Here is an 18,998-nt window from a genome sequence, read left to right on the forward strand (position 1 = left end):
TGTGCACTCGCGAATTTGATACGCGGAGTTAAAATTTTGCCCTCGCGGTTTTTCTGCGTTATAGCGTTGTTTGGGATAGTCGGTGCACACTAACTGAATTCAAAACAGCGTTAAAAGACGGGACAAGGAACGACAAGACACGGCGCTATCACCGGTCACCGGTTTCTTTGTCACCGGTTTATTGTCAGATTTTAGGTTACAGGTTTCAATGAGGAGAGGAACGGATGAGGGCAGTGGAATCAACGCTCGATTTAATATCAATACACTGAAACAAACTTTATCCCGTTTCTTTGCTATGACCAATCTTTTGATTGATTGTAGGGTTTAACGCGCCGACGCAACGCAGGCGATGAGGCGCGCCGTAGTGCAGGGCTCCGGATTAATTTTGACCACCTGGGGATCTTTAACGTGCGCCGAAATCTCGAACACACGGGCTTGTTTGCTTTTCGCCTCCATCAGAGAAGCGGCCGCCGCGGCCGGGAATCAAGCCCGCGGGAATCAAACGGGTTAGCCACTGAGCTACCGCGGGGGGTGCTATGACCAATCTATAACCATGCGAAGTGTTATTAAGTTTGTAACTCTCCAAATTTGTCTTATACCCAGTTTGACGTGTAAATTTAAAACTGTCAAATACACCGGCCGTCCTATAATCCATCTTTTTTTTAATACATTTGATGTAGACGTTACAAGAAAAAAATACGGCAAATTTCCAAGCAATTTTGTTACCTGAGTGCAACGTTCGCAACTCGCAGCCCTATTCGCTTAGCACTCAGCGCAACCTTTTTTCGCGCCAAAATAAAGATAATTTACACAGTTTCGGTGCAGGCAGCAATAAGTGTAGCGGATTGATTTTGCCGCCTTTCAGCGTTTCGGCGTGCCTGGAGATGAAATCGCTGACCAATCAGCATTGAGACCATCCGCCAATGAGCTTCGAGGGCTTCAAGGTGCACGCACGCACGCACGCCCGACGCACGCATGACGGCACGCACGAACTCACAAAAGCGGCACGTCGAGGCTAATGTTTCAAGGTCATTGGTCGAATCACGGTCAGGGTCATTTCAAAGTGGTTGTTCCATGTCACGCCAGGACAAGGCAGAAAAGAAGCGTTTCTAAGAGGCGTATCACGTTGTCAATTTGTAACCATGCAAAAGATTGCCAAAAATTCCGATACTCGCACTTGTCTCAGGCAACTCTGCGGACACAGTCACACTTTGTAATGGATTGTGATCGATCGAGCGATGATGGTTGTGGGAAAGAGAAACAACTCCCGTTCAATCGCACCGACATTAAAACAAAATACGCTGCCTTTCGTGACTTGAACCCATCTGTATTATTCATGTAAGCATGTAACCCTCATCACATGTTCACCAACCATCTGAAGTAGCAAGAGCCCAGCATTGTTCAGGGCTAACCTCTTCGGTCTCATTAAAGAATTCTCTCTCTCTCTCTCTCTCTCTCTCTCTCTCTCTCTCTCTCTCTCTCTCTCTCTCTCTGAACCTATTTGTTAGTATGCTATAGCTTCTGTCAGGGTGGTACATCACCGCGCCTTCAACCGAGAATCCAAGTCGACAGCCGTTTTTGGCTGGATAATTACGTGATAACATGGATGTCTTCCTCGTGACGTTCGCGTGTGGAGACACGTAGCAGTCAACAAGAGCTTGTGGCACCGGGTAATTTCGGGTTGTTTTCAGTGAAACAAATCAACCGCCACTCAAAAAATTCAATGCTTGGGAGTTTTATGCGCCCAAACTACAACTGGAATATCAGGCGTGCAGTGTGAGAGTGTTGCGGATAATTTAAACCCACCCGTGTGTCTTTAATGGCCGCCGAAATTTTGATACACGCGCCTATTCTTTAATGCGAATTCACGCTACCTTGGTGGGACCGATGCCATCCAGTCAAAAAACTAATGCATTTCCCCATGAACCGGTTGGTCCACCGAAAAGCTCTGATCGATGGGCACACGGTGCGTGCAATAAACAGGGCCTGGATTGCGCCGAAACGGTTATGATTCCTTCGAACGAGGGATTAATTCATCAAATAACCGAGTGGGGGCACCCGTTCCTGTTGCACGCTCAGACGACCGCAACCCCAACGATGAAAGTTTTCGATTACCGGCAACAAGAATGACGAATAATCAGACTAATGATAACGCTGTGTAAGAACCTGCAGAGCCGTAGTGTTTGCAAGGTTTTTGCTGGAAAGAAAACAAGATCAATGCGCAAGAAACGACCTAATGAAGGCCCACAAAAGCCACAGGTTAACGAAGAAGCACAGCGGATGTTATCGACACCACGAAAGAAACTCTGGCTTACCCATGGAGACGCCGGATAGATGTCACCTTTGCTGCAGCAAAGGTTTGAAAAGGATTCTACTGGTCAAGGTAAAACTTGGAAATGTGAAGATGCCGACGTTGAAACAAAACAGCGAAACACAGGGGCCCTACTATGTGCATACGCAACTACCACAAATAAGGTTGGCCCAAAGCACCTGAACAAACTGATCGAAAAAACGAGAAAGGAAAAGGGTGCGATCAACATCCGGACAAAAGGACCCAACTGGCACAGTGATTCCTCCAACACACGACAGGCTGTCCGATGCGCATTCAGCAATATGCTTCCGCGGCAATTTTTACGTGGTTAACGAGACGACCGACGCTCCAGACGAACCGCTTACGACGGTCTGATTCCACAGAGCGGCTGTGCCACCGATGCTGGAAACGTAGGTGGAAGCAGAGGTATGGACTACTCCGGTGCAGCTACCACGGACATTACATCGATTTGTATCATGGACTGATTAATGAACTTAAACTTTTGCTGTTTGGTGCAACGAAGAAAGCGACGCTAAATGACCGCTGAAAACTCTAGTTTCGGCATTTCCCTGTGCTAATCGCACGGCCGGGAGGCTGTAGAAAACACTGTTGTTGGAAATAAATTGATTTGATTTGATTTGATTTGATTAGAGAAGGAAGACGTGGCTGTTTGCAGCTGCCCCCCATTTTAACCATCATTGTAAATGTCCATCCGCCATTAAAGTGATCATTCATGTCCCGCGGTCCCCGCTTCGGTTTCTTTAACAGGGGCGTTTGCGAAAGTGTCAAACACTGACGTACGCAAGAGGAAGAAGGCGCGATGGAGCCGCGATGGAGCCCTAGAAATTGTCGTTCCAGAAGGGAAGGGGGACGACGGACGAACATACCTCTCCCTGGCGAGAAATGACTACCAATAATTGTTTTTTCGTCGATAAGCTACGCGCCGATCACATGCGTGTTCGATGTTTCATGTATGTTCTAAACACGAAGATCAGCCATTTCGCAATTTCAGAGGGAAGAAATGCATAAAAGATAGGAAAGCAATGTGAATTACGGCATGGTCTCGAAATCTATACTTATATCTTATGTAGATTCTTTGCTTTGCCTTTCTCATTTTCTCTTGTTTTGTTGTTTTTAAAAGCTTTTTCTCCTTTTATGTTCTTTTCCCCTTTTTGCCCGCTCCCCGCCACCCGAAATGAAATCGTGTGTGTTCCACTGTGATTGAATGCTTTTTATCGTTTCTGTCTATTGATATGGATATTAGAGACATTAAGCTTCAGTATTTGCGGGTTTAGGCAGCAGTATTCTTCATCGCAGCAACATAAACAAGCATGTTTCACTTTCATGAATGTTCTGTTACAACAGAGTTTCATACTAATATATACTAGAGGGAAATCTGGCGCCACTGTCTCGGCGATCCGTTCTTCAGCGAGTGTTCCGTCCTGTACCGGGCAAGCACGTTCGACTTGTCCTTAGCATGGCTCATGAACACACTGAAAAGTTGTTTCTGGCTGCATTAAAGCAACAGTATTACTGCAAAGGAATATTCAAATTTGTTTGCTTGTTATAAAGTTGAAGCTCCAAAAATATTTCTCAGTGATTATTTAGAAGCTTCATGCAAGATGAACAAAAAAAAAGATGTTACCCTTCTTTGTTGAATTTGTATTTGAGACAAAAAAGAAGCCATGTAACTAGCTAAGCCAGGTAGGCGAGGAACTGTCGCTAGCTGCGATGGCGGCACCCACTACCACTCGCGATTGCAGCGCCAGATTTCCCTCTAGTATATACTAGCATGAAGATCTATGTGTTGCAAGTGATCCCAGAATTAGTCGCAACAGCCCCGGCCCTCCAGGCCTTTGCTTCAAGAAGTTCCAAGCTGCCAGTCTGTGAAACGTGGCGCTCATTTTGAAATGCCAAAGCACGAAAATTTTACGAACCACTAGACAGCCTTGAAGTGTACGGTCCTCACCTGCACGTCCACGTCAGCGGGCACAGCCAACGGCCGAATGGCGTTCAAGAGGAAACAGGAGGCTCCTTTGCCGTTGCACACACCGCACTCGTCCTTCGTTCCTTTACTGCGAAACACAACCGGAGACAGAAAGAAAAAAAAAAAAAACAAGGTTGAAAAACCCCACACGAGGCCCTTTTCTGCAAAAAAAAAAAAAAAAAAGTGGTTTGCGCCCGCGCCTTCGCCACGCTTGTCGTAAAATGTTTCGCAATACTTTTTTTACCAGATGAAGTGCAGCATATGTCACCTCTGACGCCGAATTTAGTGCCTGTATAATCAGGAATGAGTGGGAAAATATGTTTCGATTGATTGTGGGGTTTAACGCGTCGATGCAACGCAGGCGATGAGGCGCGCCGTAGTGGAGGGCTCCGGATTAATTTTGACCACCTGGAGATCTTTAACGTGCGCCGAAATCTCGAACACACGGGCGTTTTTGCTTTTCGCTTCCATCAGAAAAGCGGCCGCCGCGGCCGGGAATCGAACCCGCGACCTCGTGCTCAGCAGCGTAACGCCTTAGCCTGAGCCACCATGGCGGGGAGAATGTTTCGAAGTCCTTCGAAGGTCTGTTCCAACCTAACCTAACCTAACCTAACCTACCCTGATTTTGTTTTCATTTTCCTTTTATTCAATAGGTGAGTGAGGCTGCAGAGCGATGGGCGAAAATACAACCCGAATGATCAGCCTATAGGATCATCATGCATAACACTCAAGAAATACTAGTATCTTTTTGTGCGCTCCTCGCTGCCTGTGTCGAGTTGGACCCACCCGATGCTCGTTTTAAAAGTCCGGACGCTTGTTTTAAGAGCGGAGCTGTTTAGCCCGACCGTAAGTTGTCCAACGCGAACAGAAAACCTCCAATTGGAAGAGAGAAAAACACTTCCCATGGTGGGAATCGAACACGGGACCCTCGCGTTATGAAGCCGGCGTATATCCAATTGAGCTATCACCGCATACCGGGCGCACAGCATTATTTCCTTTGGGTTATTCGCAGCGATGACTTTGAACTTGAAATGAACTCGCTCGCTCGCTCTTGCATTCGCTCTTGCATTCGCTCGCTCGTATATATGCCTCACTGCCGCAACCTAGCCGCTCCGAACAGCTCTTTAACAGCAGATATGTTTAAGCTTGAGCTTGGTCCATTCGCGTGGCGTCGTCCAGGTTTGCGCGTGTGCTTGCGTCATTTGAGGAGCTCGAAAAAAAAAACACAATAAAGCAGTTTACGTGCGTTGGCGCCTTAAGTGTAGAGCACAGTACAGTTCGCGCTACAGCCGCCGAGTTCGCGAAGACTCGTATTTTAGCACGTGATAACGCGGTCCACTTTGGGATAGATGTGCGAGGCTGCGGACAAAACGATCCGGGCCTGCAGTCATGGAGAACTTTCAGAGGAACGTTCGGAAATTCAAGTGAGGTGGTACATCCGGGCCTCCGGTGAAGGCAGAGGGGCCAGATCTGCTGTTTCTCCAGGCTTGAACCACTAGTGGAAGCTGCGCCATTTTTTTTTAATTGAAAATTAACGTAGAATGTATTTACGCAACTTCCGTTGCTCAAAAGGACTTCGAGTTGGGCAAGTTGGTGGATGTTCAGCATTAATGATGAACTTCGGTTGCCCTCATTGTTTAGCATGCGTGTCAGGGGAACAGAAATGGTTGAACGTGGTCGTATTCGACGATGCGTTACGGGGCCGTCCCTCCACTTCAGTACAAGAAGTGTGTACACCTCGCGAGGTGTGCACTCACTTCGGCGTGGCCACAGATTTTCTCGCGTTCACAGTTGTTTGGAATTGCCACGCATCAACGAGGCCGGTTAAAGTGTTTTCGCTAATTTTCAAATCCCGCATCAGTATACCTTTATTTCTGCGAACGTCTTAATTTCTTTTATCATGGCCAACTACGGTTAAACCTGGATATAACCAAGCTGACAAAAATTTGCAATTTTTTGGTACATCCAGGTATTCGTTACGTGCAGGTTTCGAGTTAAGTCTCGCGTGAATGAAGCAGAAACTGAACCAAGATGCTAGACATCAGTGATGGTGAACTAATCTTATGAATTTATTTCACTGCGAAAAAAATTAGTAGTGGCTTAGCTCTGCTATGCCAGGGTACACGTAGTGTGAGCTAAGGTTCAGCAATCCAGTCTAGTCCAGCCCTGTCCAGTCACTGCTCCTCGCGCATGCTCAGCACGGCTCTTCACGAGCCACGCAAAACGGCTATCAAGCGGCTCCGGGGCAGCGTCAGACTTGGCTACTGCGCAATTGAGGCGCACACCTGGGCAGGCGCCTGGCGCCAGTGCGTCTGCCGCGGCTATGACACAACACAATAAAACACAATCCACTTTAATCCAATCCAATCCAATCCAATCCAATGTCCCTCGCGCTTGTGCAGAACGGCCCTTCACGGCACACGCGAAACTGCTCAACCTCGGCCAGTGTAGCTTACGCTGCAAAACCTTGTGATTTGCGCCTGCTGCTTTCCCACAAACTTAGTCATTATACCGCACTCCAAATTTTCGGTGCCTTAACCCGCTTCAAGGATTCCAATCTTACGCTTAAAGGGCGCCTTTCCGGGAACTTGATGCTGTTTTCCGCACTCATAATTGTTGAGAGGGTGTTAGCTGGGATATACCAGGCGGCGACGTTCTTCTTTCTCGCCGGGGGAGACGGCATCTGAAATTGCGAGCTTGTCTTGAGGAGACAAAACGTTTCGTTTTCTGGCAGAAGAACTCATCACCGACGAACTGACACCGCAGATAGCAAGTGGAGACTCGCGACTACACGCCCACAGCCTGGCCTAGCACCTAACCGACACCGCACTGACACTGGAAACGCACGGTAGTTTGCGGTCCGGGCGAAGATCGCGAAATTAGTGCATGTCTCCAGCCAATTTTTCAGAAAAAGGGCAAAAAACAATGCCTCATCAGCGTAGCGAATTCGTCACATCAAGGTTAACCGTCACAACGCCTTCGTTACACAGAGGTCACGAAGACATGAGTTTCAAAGGGGCTGGCAATGGGGAATTGGAAAACATCGTTAAATCAGGGAACTCATTGTTTAACTGTAAATGGTTCACTTATTACGGCGACGGGGATGTCATCAGTACACTGTTTCAGAGGCGACACGACATTACTGAACATGCCACGAAGAACATCCTTGAACGTGCTACGAAAAGCCAGTTCGTCAATCCCATCGGGCACGTGACAACATCGACCTGCCCCTTCAACTTCGGTAAGCAGTTTGCGTCGGGGCAACTGCCCTTGCCATTGTGCTGACAAGGTAAAGTGAGTGAATAGGCGAAGGGGTACCTAGACCTTTGCCTCCCTTAAGCATTGATAAGATCTTGACATGTTCACGACTGGGCTGCGCATGCGCGGTTTAATGATCCTGCCGACTGCGCCAGTTAAACCTGTGCTAGCGCAGCCGAATGACAAAATAGGTGCTTCCAGGAAGAATAAGTTGAAAAGGTCTCTTCATTGCTCAAACATTCATAACATCTTGGCATGTTATCACTGTACTAGTCTGCGCATGCGCAGTTATGTGATCCTGTCGACTGCGCCAGTTAAATCGGTGCTAGCCAGCACAGTGACAAAATGGCCGCTTATGACCAGAACACGCACCCTTCGCAGGGGCAGGGAGCCTTGGATGTCTTGCAGTTTCCGCATCCGTCCATCACGTCGGCCTTGGACGTTGTTCCGTTTCCGCCGACGCAGCTTCCGCAGAGCGTGACTGCTTTCTCCCGCGACAGAGCTGCACGATCCGTGCATGCGGAACGGGTAAGTTCGCACGTGACACGACATTCGTGACATGAGACAAACAATGACTTACGTAGTCTGTCCCCACGAAACAAGCTCTGCTGGTGATCGCAACTTGATCATTCAGTTGAAAAAAGTAAAATTCAAAGTTGTTGCATAAGAATAATATACCATTCGGTGTAGCAGTGGAGGAGATTTGATTGCTGTTTGTTTCTGTCTGATCAATATCGTACAGAATGGTTTAAAAAATTGCGCGAAAGCCAGTAGTTTAGGAGAGTGGTTCTCAGAAATGGGGCACAGTACTTTTGGTCAGTGTTTGTAGCACTGTTGGTCAAACCAAACATAAGTGCAAATGACAAAATTAACAGATAAAAGACCAATCATTTATATCGAGTTACATTCGGTCAAAGTTTTTGCAGCACTTTTGGTCAAACCAAATATAAGTGCAAATGATAAAATCAACAGATAAAGACCAATCATTTATGCCGTGGTTCACACACTTTTTTCTATTTTGATTTTTGATGATCGACAGATTCTTCTTTTTACAGTATTTCTTTAATTAGGTCAGCTCCTCAACACATCAAGCAGCGTCATTTTTAGTTTGACACGGAAACTAAATTCCGATAGCGTTTCTTTAAGCCAAACCAATTATCAGAGAGGAAATATATTCAATTCAAAACCTTCTTCAGATGAATTCCTTATGCGCGATAACTACTGGTCAGTAAACGTAAAAAGCGCCCGACTCTCGAATCAGGGACTCCGACCACACTTACGTCCATCTTTTTTTGGCAGAGTTGAGGCAAAAAACTCGTCTCAAAATTTATGCTGAAAAAAAAAATAAAGGCAACAAGCACATCACAGAAGGCGTTGACTGTCACGGTCAATACGTGGCTTGCACGTGTCCGTGTTTTTCCGCCCGCACTTGATGGTGGCGTGCATTGTGCACGAAACTGTGTGATAGGATTCTGTCGATAATGCAAAATAACAAAACATGTGACTACAAATTCACCCAACATGTTTTTATTGGTTGTTTTGTTGTGTTCTTCTTTTTGGCTTAACCCCAAGGTTGCCACGGGAGACGGCAAGAAATGCGCAGTCAACAACTCCTTTGAAAAGCAGTGATAAAAGAAGATCATCACGACCAGTTTGGGACTTTTTCGTTTATATTCTGAATAATCGCTTTTTTGTGTGTGTGAGAAAATCCTGCATGTCGAGTGGGACGAGGCTGTTTGCGTGCGGCGTCTCACCGGCACACAGCGTCCCGGAAACTCACCTGTTTGGTATACAAAGGGAGGAGCTGATGCTTTATTTCTAATTATATGGTTTGTTTTCTCCATGAAATAATCGTCTGGATACGTAAAAGCCGGCTTATGGTTTAATTATTACGTGGAACGTTCGTGTCCGTCCACGTGCCTTTGTGTCACTATGCCTAAACAAACTTCAATCTCCTAATTGTAAATGAAAAAAAAAACGCGTAATGCGGGTTCCAGAAATCTGCCGTCTTACTTTCCTCCCGCAATGTTTTTTTTTTAAGGTTTCTTTCTTTAATGTAGCATTCTTATAAAAGAACTGTGTTCAGTAAACTGTATTCGCTGGCTTGTTAAACGGGCACTGAATGGATTTTAAGCATTGCCGGATGCATTTATTTTGTTAAGACGCCTAATGAGTAGCTTATGCTCTAAGTTTGTTTGGCGGACTTACAAGAACGTTTTCCGTGCAAAATTTCGATTATGAAGTACCACTCCGTTCTCATCACCACCTGTAACTGTTGCCTTTATTTTTGTTTCTTTTTCTCGGAACGAAGGGCTTGTAAAGGAAGTGGCCCTACATTTCGTTTGTCAGCTACTGTCGAAGCGGCCGGCAAGCAAACGCACATAGGTGTGTCTTCACTCTATCCCGCCACTTTCTAAGCTAGCCCCCAGATGGCGCTATTTTTGGTTTCAAATAGGGGTGGGGTTCCTTGCTCTTCCTCAGATAATTTCCGCATTCTTTTATTTTTTCGTAAAGATTCGCGTACGGCGAACTCTGGGCAGATCACAGTTACAGCAAACTTCCGTTATAACAAAATCAGTTTATTGAAAATCTCGCCTTAAAAGTACAGACAATAGATTGTTTTTCGGGTATATATTCTCTATCCCAAATGAAAGGGCATCACTTAAAACACCTTAACCCGAAATGGTTTTGCTGATAGCGCCTTAGAACTCTTGAAATCGGAATTTTTAGATCTACTAGCCATTCGTGTCCCGCCAAAACGAGTACTGGCAACCATTACAGCGAGCCATGCGGCAACACACTTTAACTGCACGTGAGATTAAAATAGCTATTTAGAAACATTTCCGAGGCTAAAACAGCAATAATATGCAACTTTTCCTATTCCTTCATGGGTTTTTTGAATCACGCGTTGAAATCGACGGGGTTGTTCGAACACGTAACGTAGTGTCGCGTTTAGACACTACGTGTCGCCACCTTTAAGACTTCAGAAATTTTAAACCAGAATTAAAATTATTTCTACCTTTTTTATTTGCAAATTCCTTGCGTTTAGCCCAGTATATAAAACGCTGGCTTCCATATGAGCTAGACGACATGCACCCCACAAAAATCGGTTGTCTGTCGCTTTAATCATAGAGTTTATAGGCCTTTACTGCATGCTATGCATTGAGAGCAACTCATTTGTGATTTCAACAAAGTAACGCTTATAACGAACACAGTCTACTGTCCCTTGAACTTCGTTATAAGCAGTGTTTAGCGTGCAGAGAGCGCGATGTTAGGTAGTCGTTACCGGGCAGACGGCAAACTCCGAGGCAGTCCTTGTGAGCGCTGGCGTCCTTGGGGACGGGTGCACGCACGCACACACCGCAGACATCCTTGGCGTACGACGGGGCGGTACCCCGCGACGAGGCCTGGCCGGCCAGGCACATTCCTCGGCAATCCCGGTGCTGGTTGAGCATCTCGCGATCGGCCGACGCGTACACCTTGCTGTGCTTGCCGTCTGAAAAGGCGGCACGGGAGAGCAAGTTCGTGTTGCTTGATTACGCACAGCAGTCTTTATGTGAATGCGCGTATGCTGAGGCTAGACTCTGTGCGAGCGCGGAAATGCAAAGAAAATACCACCCGATGAGGCAGCATCAAAAGTGCCCGTTAAAAGCGCTCTCATCGCTCTACATTGTTTACTGTTGTGGCGAATCGGGTTAAGATTATTTATATGAGATGAAAACATGCATGCATTATGTGTAGAGGATAGGCATAGGTATACAGATATAGAGGTATAGACATAGGTAAACAGTACAGGCTGTCCAACAGGGGATAGGATAGTTGCACATAGCGTCACTAAATAGTCTTTGAGAGTATCGGCACTCTTTTCTCTCATTGCTATGCGCCGCCACGATTTTCATTGGTCGGTCGGCACCACGTGATATTTGTTTACATATGGGCGCAGCCATTTTGTTTCTGGGCGCCTCTCTCTGTCTCTGCTGCGGGGACGGCGGCTTCGTTGGGAAAGATGGCAACACTGCAAGCCAGAAACAAAATGGCACGAGAAGCTTCATGGTGCACGAAGTGGTGGTACTCTTAAGCGTAGCTTATTTAGTGACGCTAGGTACACATGATGTACAAGTGCATACATGAAGTGTCAGTGCTGCACCGTTCAAAAAGCAGTACGATACCCCTGTAAAGAGTACTCTGCCGCATACATACTGACAATGCGGTGAAGCCATAATGTTCGCATGAATACAGCCGCAAGATTTTGAACTTTCCGAATATAAAGCAACCTTGAAGCCCTACCCAGCGTTTCCAATTAGTGAAACCACTCTAGCTTCACTCTGCTGACGGTGTGCTCCCAGGTTCTGTTTCGTGCGGACATATTCCTAAAGTAACTGATTGATGTAACTGATTCTGGTTGGTCGTCGTAACCGGGACCACGTTGAAATAGTAGCAGCTAGCCTTCTCTCTAGCCTTGGAGGTGCTAAATAGTTGTTTTCGCACGGCGCGTCGTTTCGTTCTCATAACTTCTCATAGACTTCCACAGCTGTCACTGTCAATTCATATCGCGTATCATAATCACCATTGACGTTTTTTTTTTTCCTTTGTGTACATCACTCTCAATTAGCGCAGTTTTATTCTTGTTCTAATTTATTCCTGTCTTCTTCTCAGACACATCTTCTGGCAAAAGTAACCACGCCTCTAGCTCAGGTTTTAATAAACAATTGCGATATGGGAAATTACCAAGCCTCGAAATGACAAGGGTTGCAAAAACAGTGCCTGCAGAGGAAGTTCTAGTCCATCAAAAATTTATCTTTCAACCACAGCTTGTACGTTTACCGGTGCCATCAAGTAAAGGCAGAAAAACAGGCCAGACAATCGACATTCTTTTTAAATTATTTCTTCGGTCATGACACCAGAGCCTTGCCCGGGACGTTCCAGCTTCAATTGCAGCGGTCCACCTCCAGCGTCAACGTCTTTGTGTCCGTGCTTTTCCAAAAAGCCCGACCACACCGAAACACAAATGAAACACGAAGCTTACCGTTTTACTTTTGCAGAATAAGACATGGCGCACGCAAACAAGGGACCCGTACAGAAGTGCACTTCACTTACTATAGATGCACAACTAGTGTACGCACAACATCTGAAAGCGTCCTTTGCAAAAATCTCATATCCGTACAAGGTGTGCAAATGTTTCGCGGAAAGGCTTGTGGTAATTGTTCCGCGCTCCAGAATATTCTCGGTCTTAAAAATACGGAAAAAAATCTCAAAATAATCAGACAAAGAGGCCTCAATTTTCAGCAAAATACAGCGTGCTCTAATCGCAGTCTTAGGAACAAGAGAGCTGACAATCATGTCTGTTTCGTTAAAATACGTCATTTTATGGGAGCAGAAAGAGCCGGCTAGGGGGAGGTGGGATGTGCTCGCTTACAGACACACTGCCTGGAGCATGGTTCAACGTAGGCGCCCCCGGCGCAGACTCCGTTGCAGTCCCTGAGCGCCGGGCCTCCGCAGGCGCCCCGGCAGTCGCGGCCGTGCGTCCGGTCCAGGCCCGTGTCGCCGCCCACGCAGTAGCCGCACGGGTTGAGCCACGCGCCGCCGCCGAAGCCCAGGCTCGAGCACTCTGCAAGCCATGCACGAGTTTAGCGATTGCATCACTTGGCGGGGAAAAGAGGGTCAAAGTGATCGGGTCGTGTTTACTCAGCTAGACAGACAGACAGACAGACAGACAGACAGACAGACAGACAGACAGACAGGCAGACGTACAAGAGGACTGGCGGACGGGCGGACGGACGGGTGGACAGACAGACAGACAGACAGACAGATAGATGTACAAGTGGACTGGCGGACGGGCGGACTGACGGACGGACGGACGGGCGGACAGACAGACAGACAGACGTACAAGTGGACTGGCGGAAGGGCGGATGGACGGGCGGACAGACAGACAGACGTACAAGTTGACGGGCGGACGGGCGGACGGACGGGCGGACAGACAGACAGACGGACAGACAGACAGACAGACAGACAGACAGACAGACAGACAGACAGACAGACAGACAGACAGACAGACGTACAAGTGGACGGGCGGACGGGCGGACGGACGGGCGGGCAGACAGACAGACAGACAGACAGACAGACAGACAGACAGACAGACAGACAGACAGACAGACAGACAGACAGACAGACAGACAGACAGACAGGCGGGCGGACGGACGGACGGAGGAAAAAAATCACGAGATCGGTAAACGTAGGCTGTGTGAACATCGTGACATTCATATGGGCATTCATCCCCTGATTTAGGAATGTGAAAAAAAATGGCCTTCTGTACAAGGCCGCCTTTCAAAAATTGGATCTCTCCGAAACCCTGCAGGGAGAATAAATTCCTTTGCACCCTTAGGAACTTTGCCAAGGCTACGAATTTATAAGAAAAACTTTCCTATCTCTTTCTGTTTCTCCCCTTTTCCCCCTACCCAGCTCGAGCTGATGGTCTTTTCTCAAAAAAAAAAAAATCTACGTTGCTACATTCTTTATTGAGACCGCACATCATCCTTCTAAACAGGCCCTGAATGTTGCAAATCGTCACGCCTCCTCTTTTTCAGCGCTGAACTTGACACCGCACAGTGACTGCAGCACGGCCAAAGGCGGAGAAATTTGGGCGGAGCAATTGTCGGCACATTACATCATCCTCTAGCGATCAACGCACCCACATTAGGGCAGTCCCTCAAAAACTGCGGTTCCCTGACCGAAATACGTAAGGCCGAGACAGGAACGGCTAGCTTTTTTTTTTATTCCTTCCGTACAAAGCCTGCGACAGATGTCGTCCCAGAGTGATGGTCGGCGGGCACGCTACCTGAGACTTCTTTCTACTCCGCCCAGTAATAGAGGCCATTAGGGTCTCATTCCCGTTGCCGTGTAAGCATCGACGTCACGCCTTCGGTCTCACTGGGACACCGTTAGCCCTTGGTGGGCGGACAGCTCGGAGCACGAAAAAGTTACTTTCTTTGTCCTCCTTCTTTTGCATGTGGAGGCAGCATGGAAATCGTCTGTCGCTGTCTACTGACTAGCGAGCCTTTCTCACGCCACGAAAGGATTGTTTCAATGTTCCTAGGAAGTTCTGTGCCGACGGCTGGCACCTTGCCCCTACATTCATAGGACGACCTGACAAAACAATATTAATGGGTGCTTTGAGCGATGTTTGTTCTATATGGTGTGATTTCAGTAAACAAAGTGAGCTGTACCAGCTGTTTCGTGTCACTCGAAAAATCAGATTTGAGTCATGCGAGCCTGTGTTCCACAAATTTGTGCGCGCGCGCTTGCGTGTGCGTGCGTACGCACGTGCGGGTGGCCGGCCAGCGCATGCGCGCGCGAGAGAGAGCGTGTGTCCTGAAACTAGGGCTCTCGTTTTTGGGCATCCTAACAGCAATCGAATTTATTGTTTCTTTTTTTTTTTTTCAAAGACGTGTTCGCTACCACAATGTGGCGTGTTTTCGAACAAGGCACGTGGTCTTCCAAAGCGAATACACTTGTTATATAATCTCCCATCGGATAAACGCTGCTGCATTACGGTGAACGAGCATTCACCAGTGCTCCATGGCGTCGCCAAAGGGGGAAGTGCTTACTGTCGTCTGCCAAGGCGACCGGGATGAATGCGCCGGTCAAGACGTGAAGCAGCAGGGCCACTGTCGTCGGGGGGAAACCTTGGCGCATCTGCGGCGCATGCGCTCTTGCGCGCACGCCCGAGGCCGCACCGATTCGCCGCTCCTCCTGAGCTGGTGCTTCTATGGTCGTACCCCTGAAGGGAGAAACATGAACATACAGTGAAGAGATAAGAATGGCAATTAAGAACGGCAATAGCTCATGTACTGTGTCATGCCGCCGAAGCGAGGGACCCAGACGTCAAAGTGCGCGCGCGTTTTGAAACAATATTGCGCGACGTCGTGTGCTTTTTAACAGCGAAGCTGTTCAGAAAATGGTAATTTTTTGTGTCCGCAGTTAAAAATACCTAGAAATTGCCGAGCGCGCGCACGTAAGCGAGGGTGTCGCGACGACCGCCCGGCAGTTGACAAAACCAAGAAAATGCCTAGCAATCACGTGTGCGTTACTAGCGACGACCACCCAGCGTCCCCGGCGCATGTTTGTCAAGTCAATCACCCAAACAACTCGGGTCATGTTCAAAATACTCGCAGTCGCGCACTATTTTTAACCGCTTCTTTTCCCCCGTTCTTCTGCCCTACTTCTTTTAGGGCCTTTACTCCCTTTTTGCCATCCCCGCAGAGTAGCATGTAGGCGGGAACATACCGGCAAATCTCTCTGCTTTCATCTAATAAATAGCTATCTCTCTCTCTCTCTCTCTCTCTTTAGCCGCGCAGAGAGAGTGCCGGCTGCGATGACGCGGCGCAGGGACAACTTCCGTTGTCGTTCTTGACTTGTGCCCGAGATATGGACGCCTTTACCCCGCACAAATGTACCAGCGCTGGCTTAATCTTGGCTGTGCTTGAAGGCCAATCTGACGTTACGAGACCGTTACTAGACCGGCGACTGCGTGGAGCAGCGGCTGTGCTTTGCTTTTCGGTGTAACTGTGTGCGTGTTCACAGCGCGCTGTCGGCGCCAACGCCCAGCTATTGCTCGACGACCTTGTTTTAAACGCGTTCAACTACGGCAATTTTTGTGCTACCCCACACCGCATAAAGTTTACAAGCGAACCTCTTTCGCGCCTACCCCTCATTTACACCTACGACGCCCGAAGGAGGGTGAGGGTAAACGGTCAGGTGTCCGCCCTTGTGAACTCAGGTTGAACCCCTGAAGTACTTTGGTTCCACACTTAAGGTTAGAAGGCAGCATTATTGCTCGTAATGTACAGAAGTGTCTTGGAATTGCGTGGATTCTTTGTACGGTGTTAAATTTTTATTTCTGACATTCACCATGCGCGAGTACTGCGAAGGCGGGAAATTTGAATTGAATTGGGTGGTAGCAGTGAGCAGGACTAATAATACGGCTCCTAAGGGTCGTATTATTAATCCCTCCTTTACTCCATTTGCTCCATCCACTCCGCTGAGGGGAGGATTCCAAAATGCTTATTCTTAAGGATCTCCTCGACCGGAGGCTGGAGTGGAGGGAGGACTCAGAATACTAGGGTAACCCACGGTTCCCGGCAGTGTAGCCCCCTTCTTTCCTCTCTGAGAATATTTCTGCGGACGCTCGCGAATTACCGTAAAAACCCGCGTATAATACGAACCCGCGTATAATACGAGGTGTAAATCGGGGACACCAAAATCAGAAAAAAAGTTTTCATCCGCATATAATGCGAGGTAAAGAGCACAGAAAACATTTATTCGCACTGCAGTTACCGTTCAGTCATTTTCAGTTTTCGCTGGCACTGTCTCCCGACGTCCGTTCAGTCATCGTCAGGTTCGCTGCCGCTGTCTCCTGAAGTCGCCTTGTCGGAAATGTTTCTGTGGTCCTCAGCACTATCAAGGGCGTTCGAGATGCCGCATTTCTTAAAAGAGCGACTGGTGAGCTCCTCTGGGATGCTGGCCCACGCATCCGCGATCCAACCGCAAAGCACCGCTGGAGAATCCCGCGTCAGCCACCCGGTAGCTGTCACTTACGGGTCTCCTCATCCACTCTTGGTAGCAGGACCTGATGCAGTCTTTGAAAGGCTTGTTGATGCAAACGTCTAGCGGTTGCAGCTGTGCGGGGTTCGCGCAACAACTTCTTCACGGAATCGGCCAGGTGGCAGCGAAAGGCGTCAGGCCAGGTGGCAGCGAAAGGCCGCCGACACCACACAGACTTTATCCAGTCAAGCACCAGTTGCTTTCTCCACCCGCGAATGCTGCCTTCGGTGATGCCGAACTGCCGTCCTGCGGCGCAATTCCTCATGGTCTCGGCACATAAAATAACTTTTCTTTTAATCGCAGCCGAACACTGCCTTCGTGCACCCGACATCGTGATAGACTTGCGGTGAACGTGCCGATCCTTCGCGTGGTCAAAACAATCAAAATGGCGCCGGCTGAGAGAAGCAGCAGCCAGCTAACGCCATCGCAAGATGGCGCACTCCGCTGAAACCACAACCAAAAGTTCAAGTTTTCGGCTGAAAACTTTGGTATCCACATATAATACGAGGCACAAATTTTACATAGTAAAATTTGGAAAAAAACCTCGTATTATACGCGGGTTTTTACGGTATATACCTTTTTTATGGGGCGTTCACTGTTTTTCATGCGGTTGCCCTTCAAAGTTTCGTGCACGGAGATAATTTACGGCAGGTGCGATGAAAAAGTATGGGTGCTGGAGCTGTAAAATCTCTGAATTGAAATATTGAGAAAGTAAACTGATGTATGCATATTTTTTTATGTATATATTTGTGTACTTCACCAAGCTCTTCGTGCTACTTTGTGCCGCACAACATATACGATAATCCCTCCGGTTGAGACATGTCGGCGAAGGCGAAAACGAATTGCTGAGGGCTGCACAACATTCTTGTGAATCTCAAATATGCTGTTTACAAAGTGCGTTCTTGAAAGGCAGTCTTTTATCTTATGACGCATGCATGTCTTTGAGCATAAATGGACCCGTGTTCATACAAGTACACCTCCGCCCATCGTCCAAGCCGTCATCACGACACTTTCCTTACTAACCTAGGCATGATGCACTCAGGACTGGACTGGCCATGGAAAGGACTTTATTCACATAGATCCTGCAATGGACGGGGGTTTTTTAGGACCCCCGTCCCGACGCGGCCCGTCGTCGAATCTTCTTCGCTACCCTACTAGGCGCAGGCCCATTTACGGAGTCCGTGCTTTTCGAGTGCAGTGAAGTGCAGTGCTGGATGGCCCACTCTTGGTTCGTCTTGTCTCTCGATTCGATGGCTTCCTGCAGTTGTGCCGGGTACTCTTCGAAGCGGGTGCCTTTTGGGTCGGTGACGCAGTCCCACATGGCGTACCACCGGTTGGCCAACCCCCTTTTGCATGTCTCGCATTGGCTGCTTGTGTACTCCTCTGTGTACATAAGGTGTAGAGCCGCCAGTGACGTGACCGACGCGTCTGTAGCATTCCGAGAATCATCGCCTCTTCACTGCTCAGCGCCCGATGGGGCGGGGGTATTCTCTTCTGGATAGTCGCGCGTTCTAAAGTGAAGTGGAGTCTAAAGACACTCAACTATGGGCCGTCCAGCAGGCCCGGGGTGCGCTCGAGAAGCACAAGCCTCACGACCCGCCACAAACGGTCCGAACTGGGGTATTGCAGAGTAGGGCATAACCCCGGGTCGACGCTTGGCCAACGTCACGACGAGTTAAACCGTCGGTTGGCGGCATCAATAACGTTATTCCTACCTACCCTACCTACCTTTAGTCCTTCGCCGTAGCCTCGGGCCGTGTCTTTTGTCTTTGTCCACCACTCCCACTCGGGGCAGCTTTTCACCCTGGGGCGTGGTGTGTTAGCGCGCGCGCCTCCCTGTGG

The 18,998-nt window shown here is 48.2% G+C and overlaps 1 protein-coding gene across 1 annotated transcript in view; it reads right to left on the bottom strand.

The window, feature by feature from the left end:
- The window catches only part of LOC144162683 (uncharacterized), an 88,322-nt gene that overhangs the window by 51,280 nt on the left and 18,044 nt on the right, over positions 1-18,998 (bottom strand). The window contains exons 2-6 of the mRNA XM_077693318.1: positions 15,161-15,333; positions 12,973-13,164; positions 10,843-11,052; positions 7,929-8,058; positions 4,281-4,386 (exon numbers count right to left, since the gene is read on the bottom strand). Of these exons, the coding sequence (XP_077549444.1) occupies positions 4,281-4,386; positions 7,929-8,058; positions 10,843-11,052; positions 12,973-13,164; positions 15,161-15,248 (726 nt within the window). The 5' untranslated portion in view covers positions 15,249-15,333. The remainder of the gene's footprint in view (positions 1-4,280; positions 4,387-7,928; positions 8,059-10,842; positions 11,053-12,972; positions 13,165-15,160; positions 15,334-18,998) is intronic.

Source organism: Haemaphysalis longicornis, unplaced genomic scaffold (genome assembly GCF_048455015.1).
Source record: "Haemaphysalis longicornis isolate Haplotype H1 unplaced genomic scaffold, Haemaphysalis longicornis Haplotype H1 scaffold_12, whole genome shotgun sequence".
In the NCBI taxonomy this organism is placed as follows: domain Eukaryota; kingdom Metazoa; phylum Arthropoda; class Arachnida; order Ixodida; family Ixodidae; genus Haemaphysalis; species Haemaphysalis longicornis.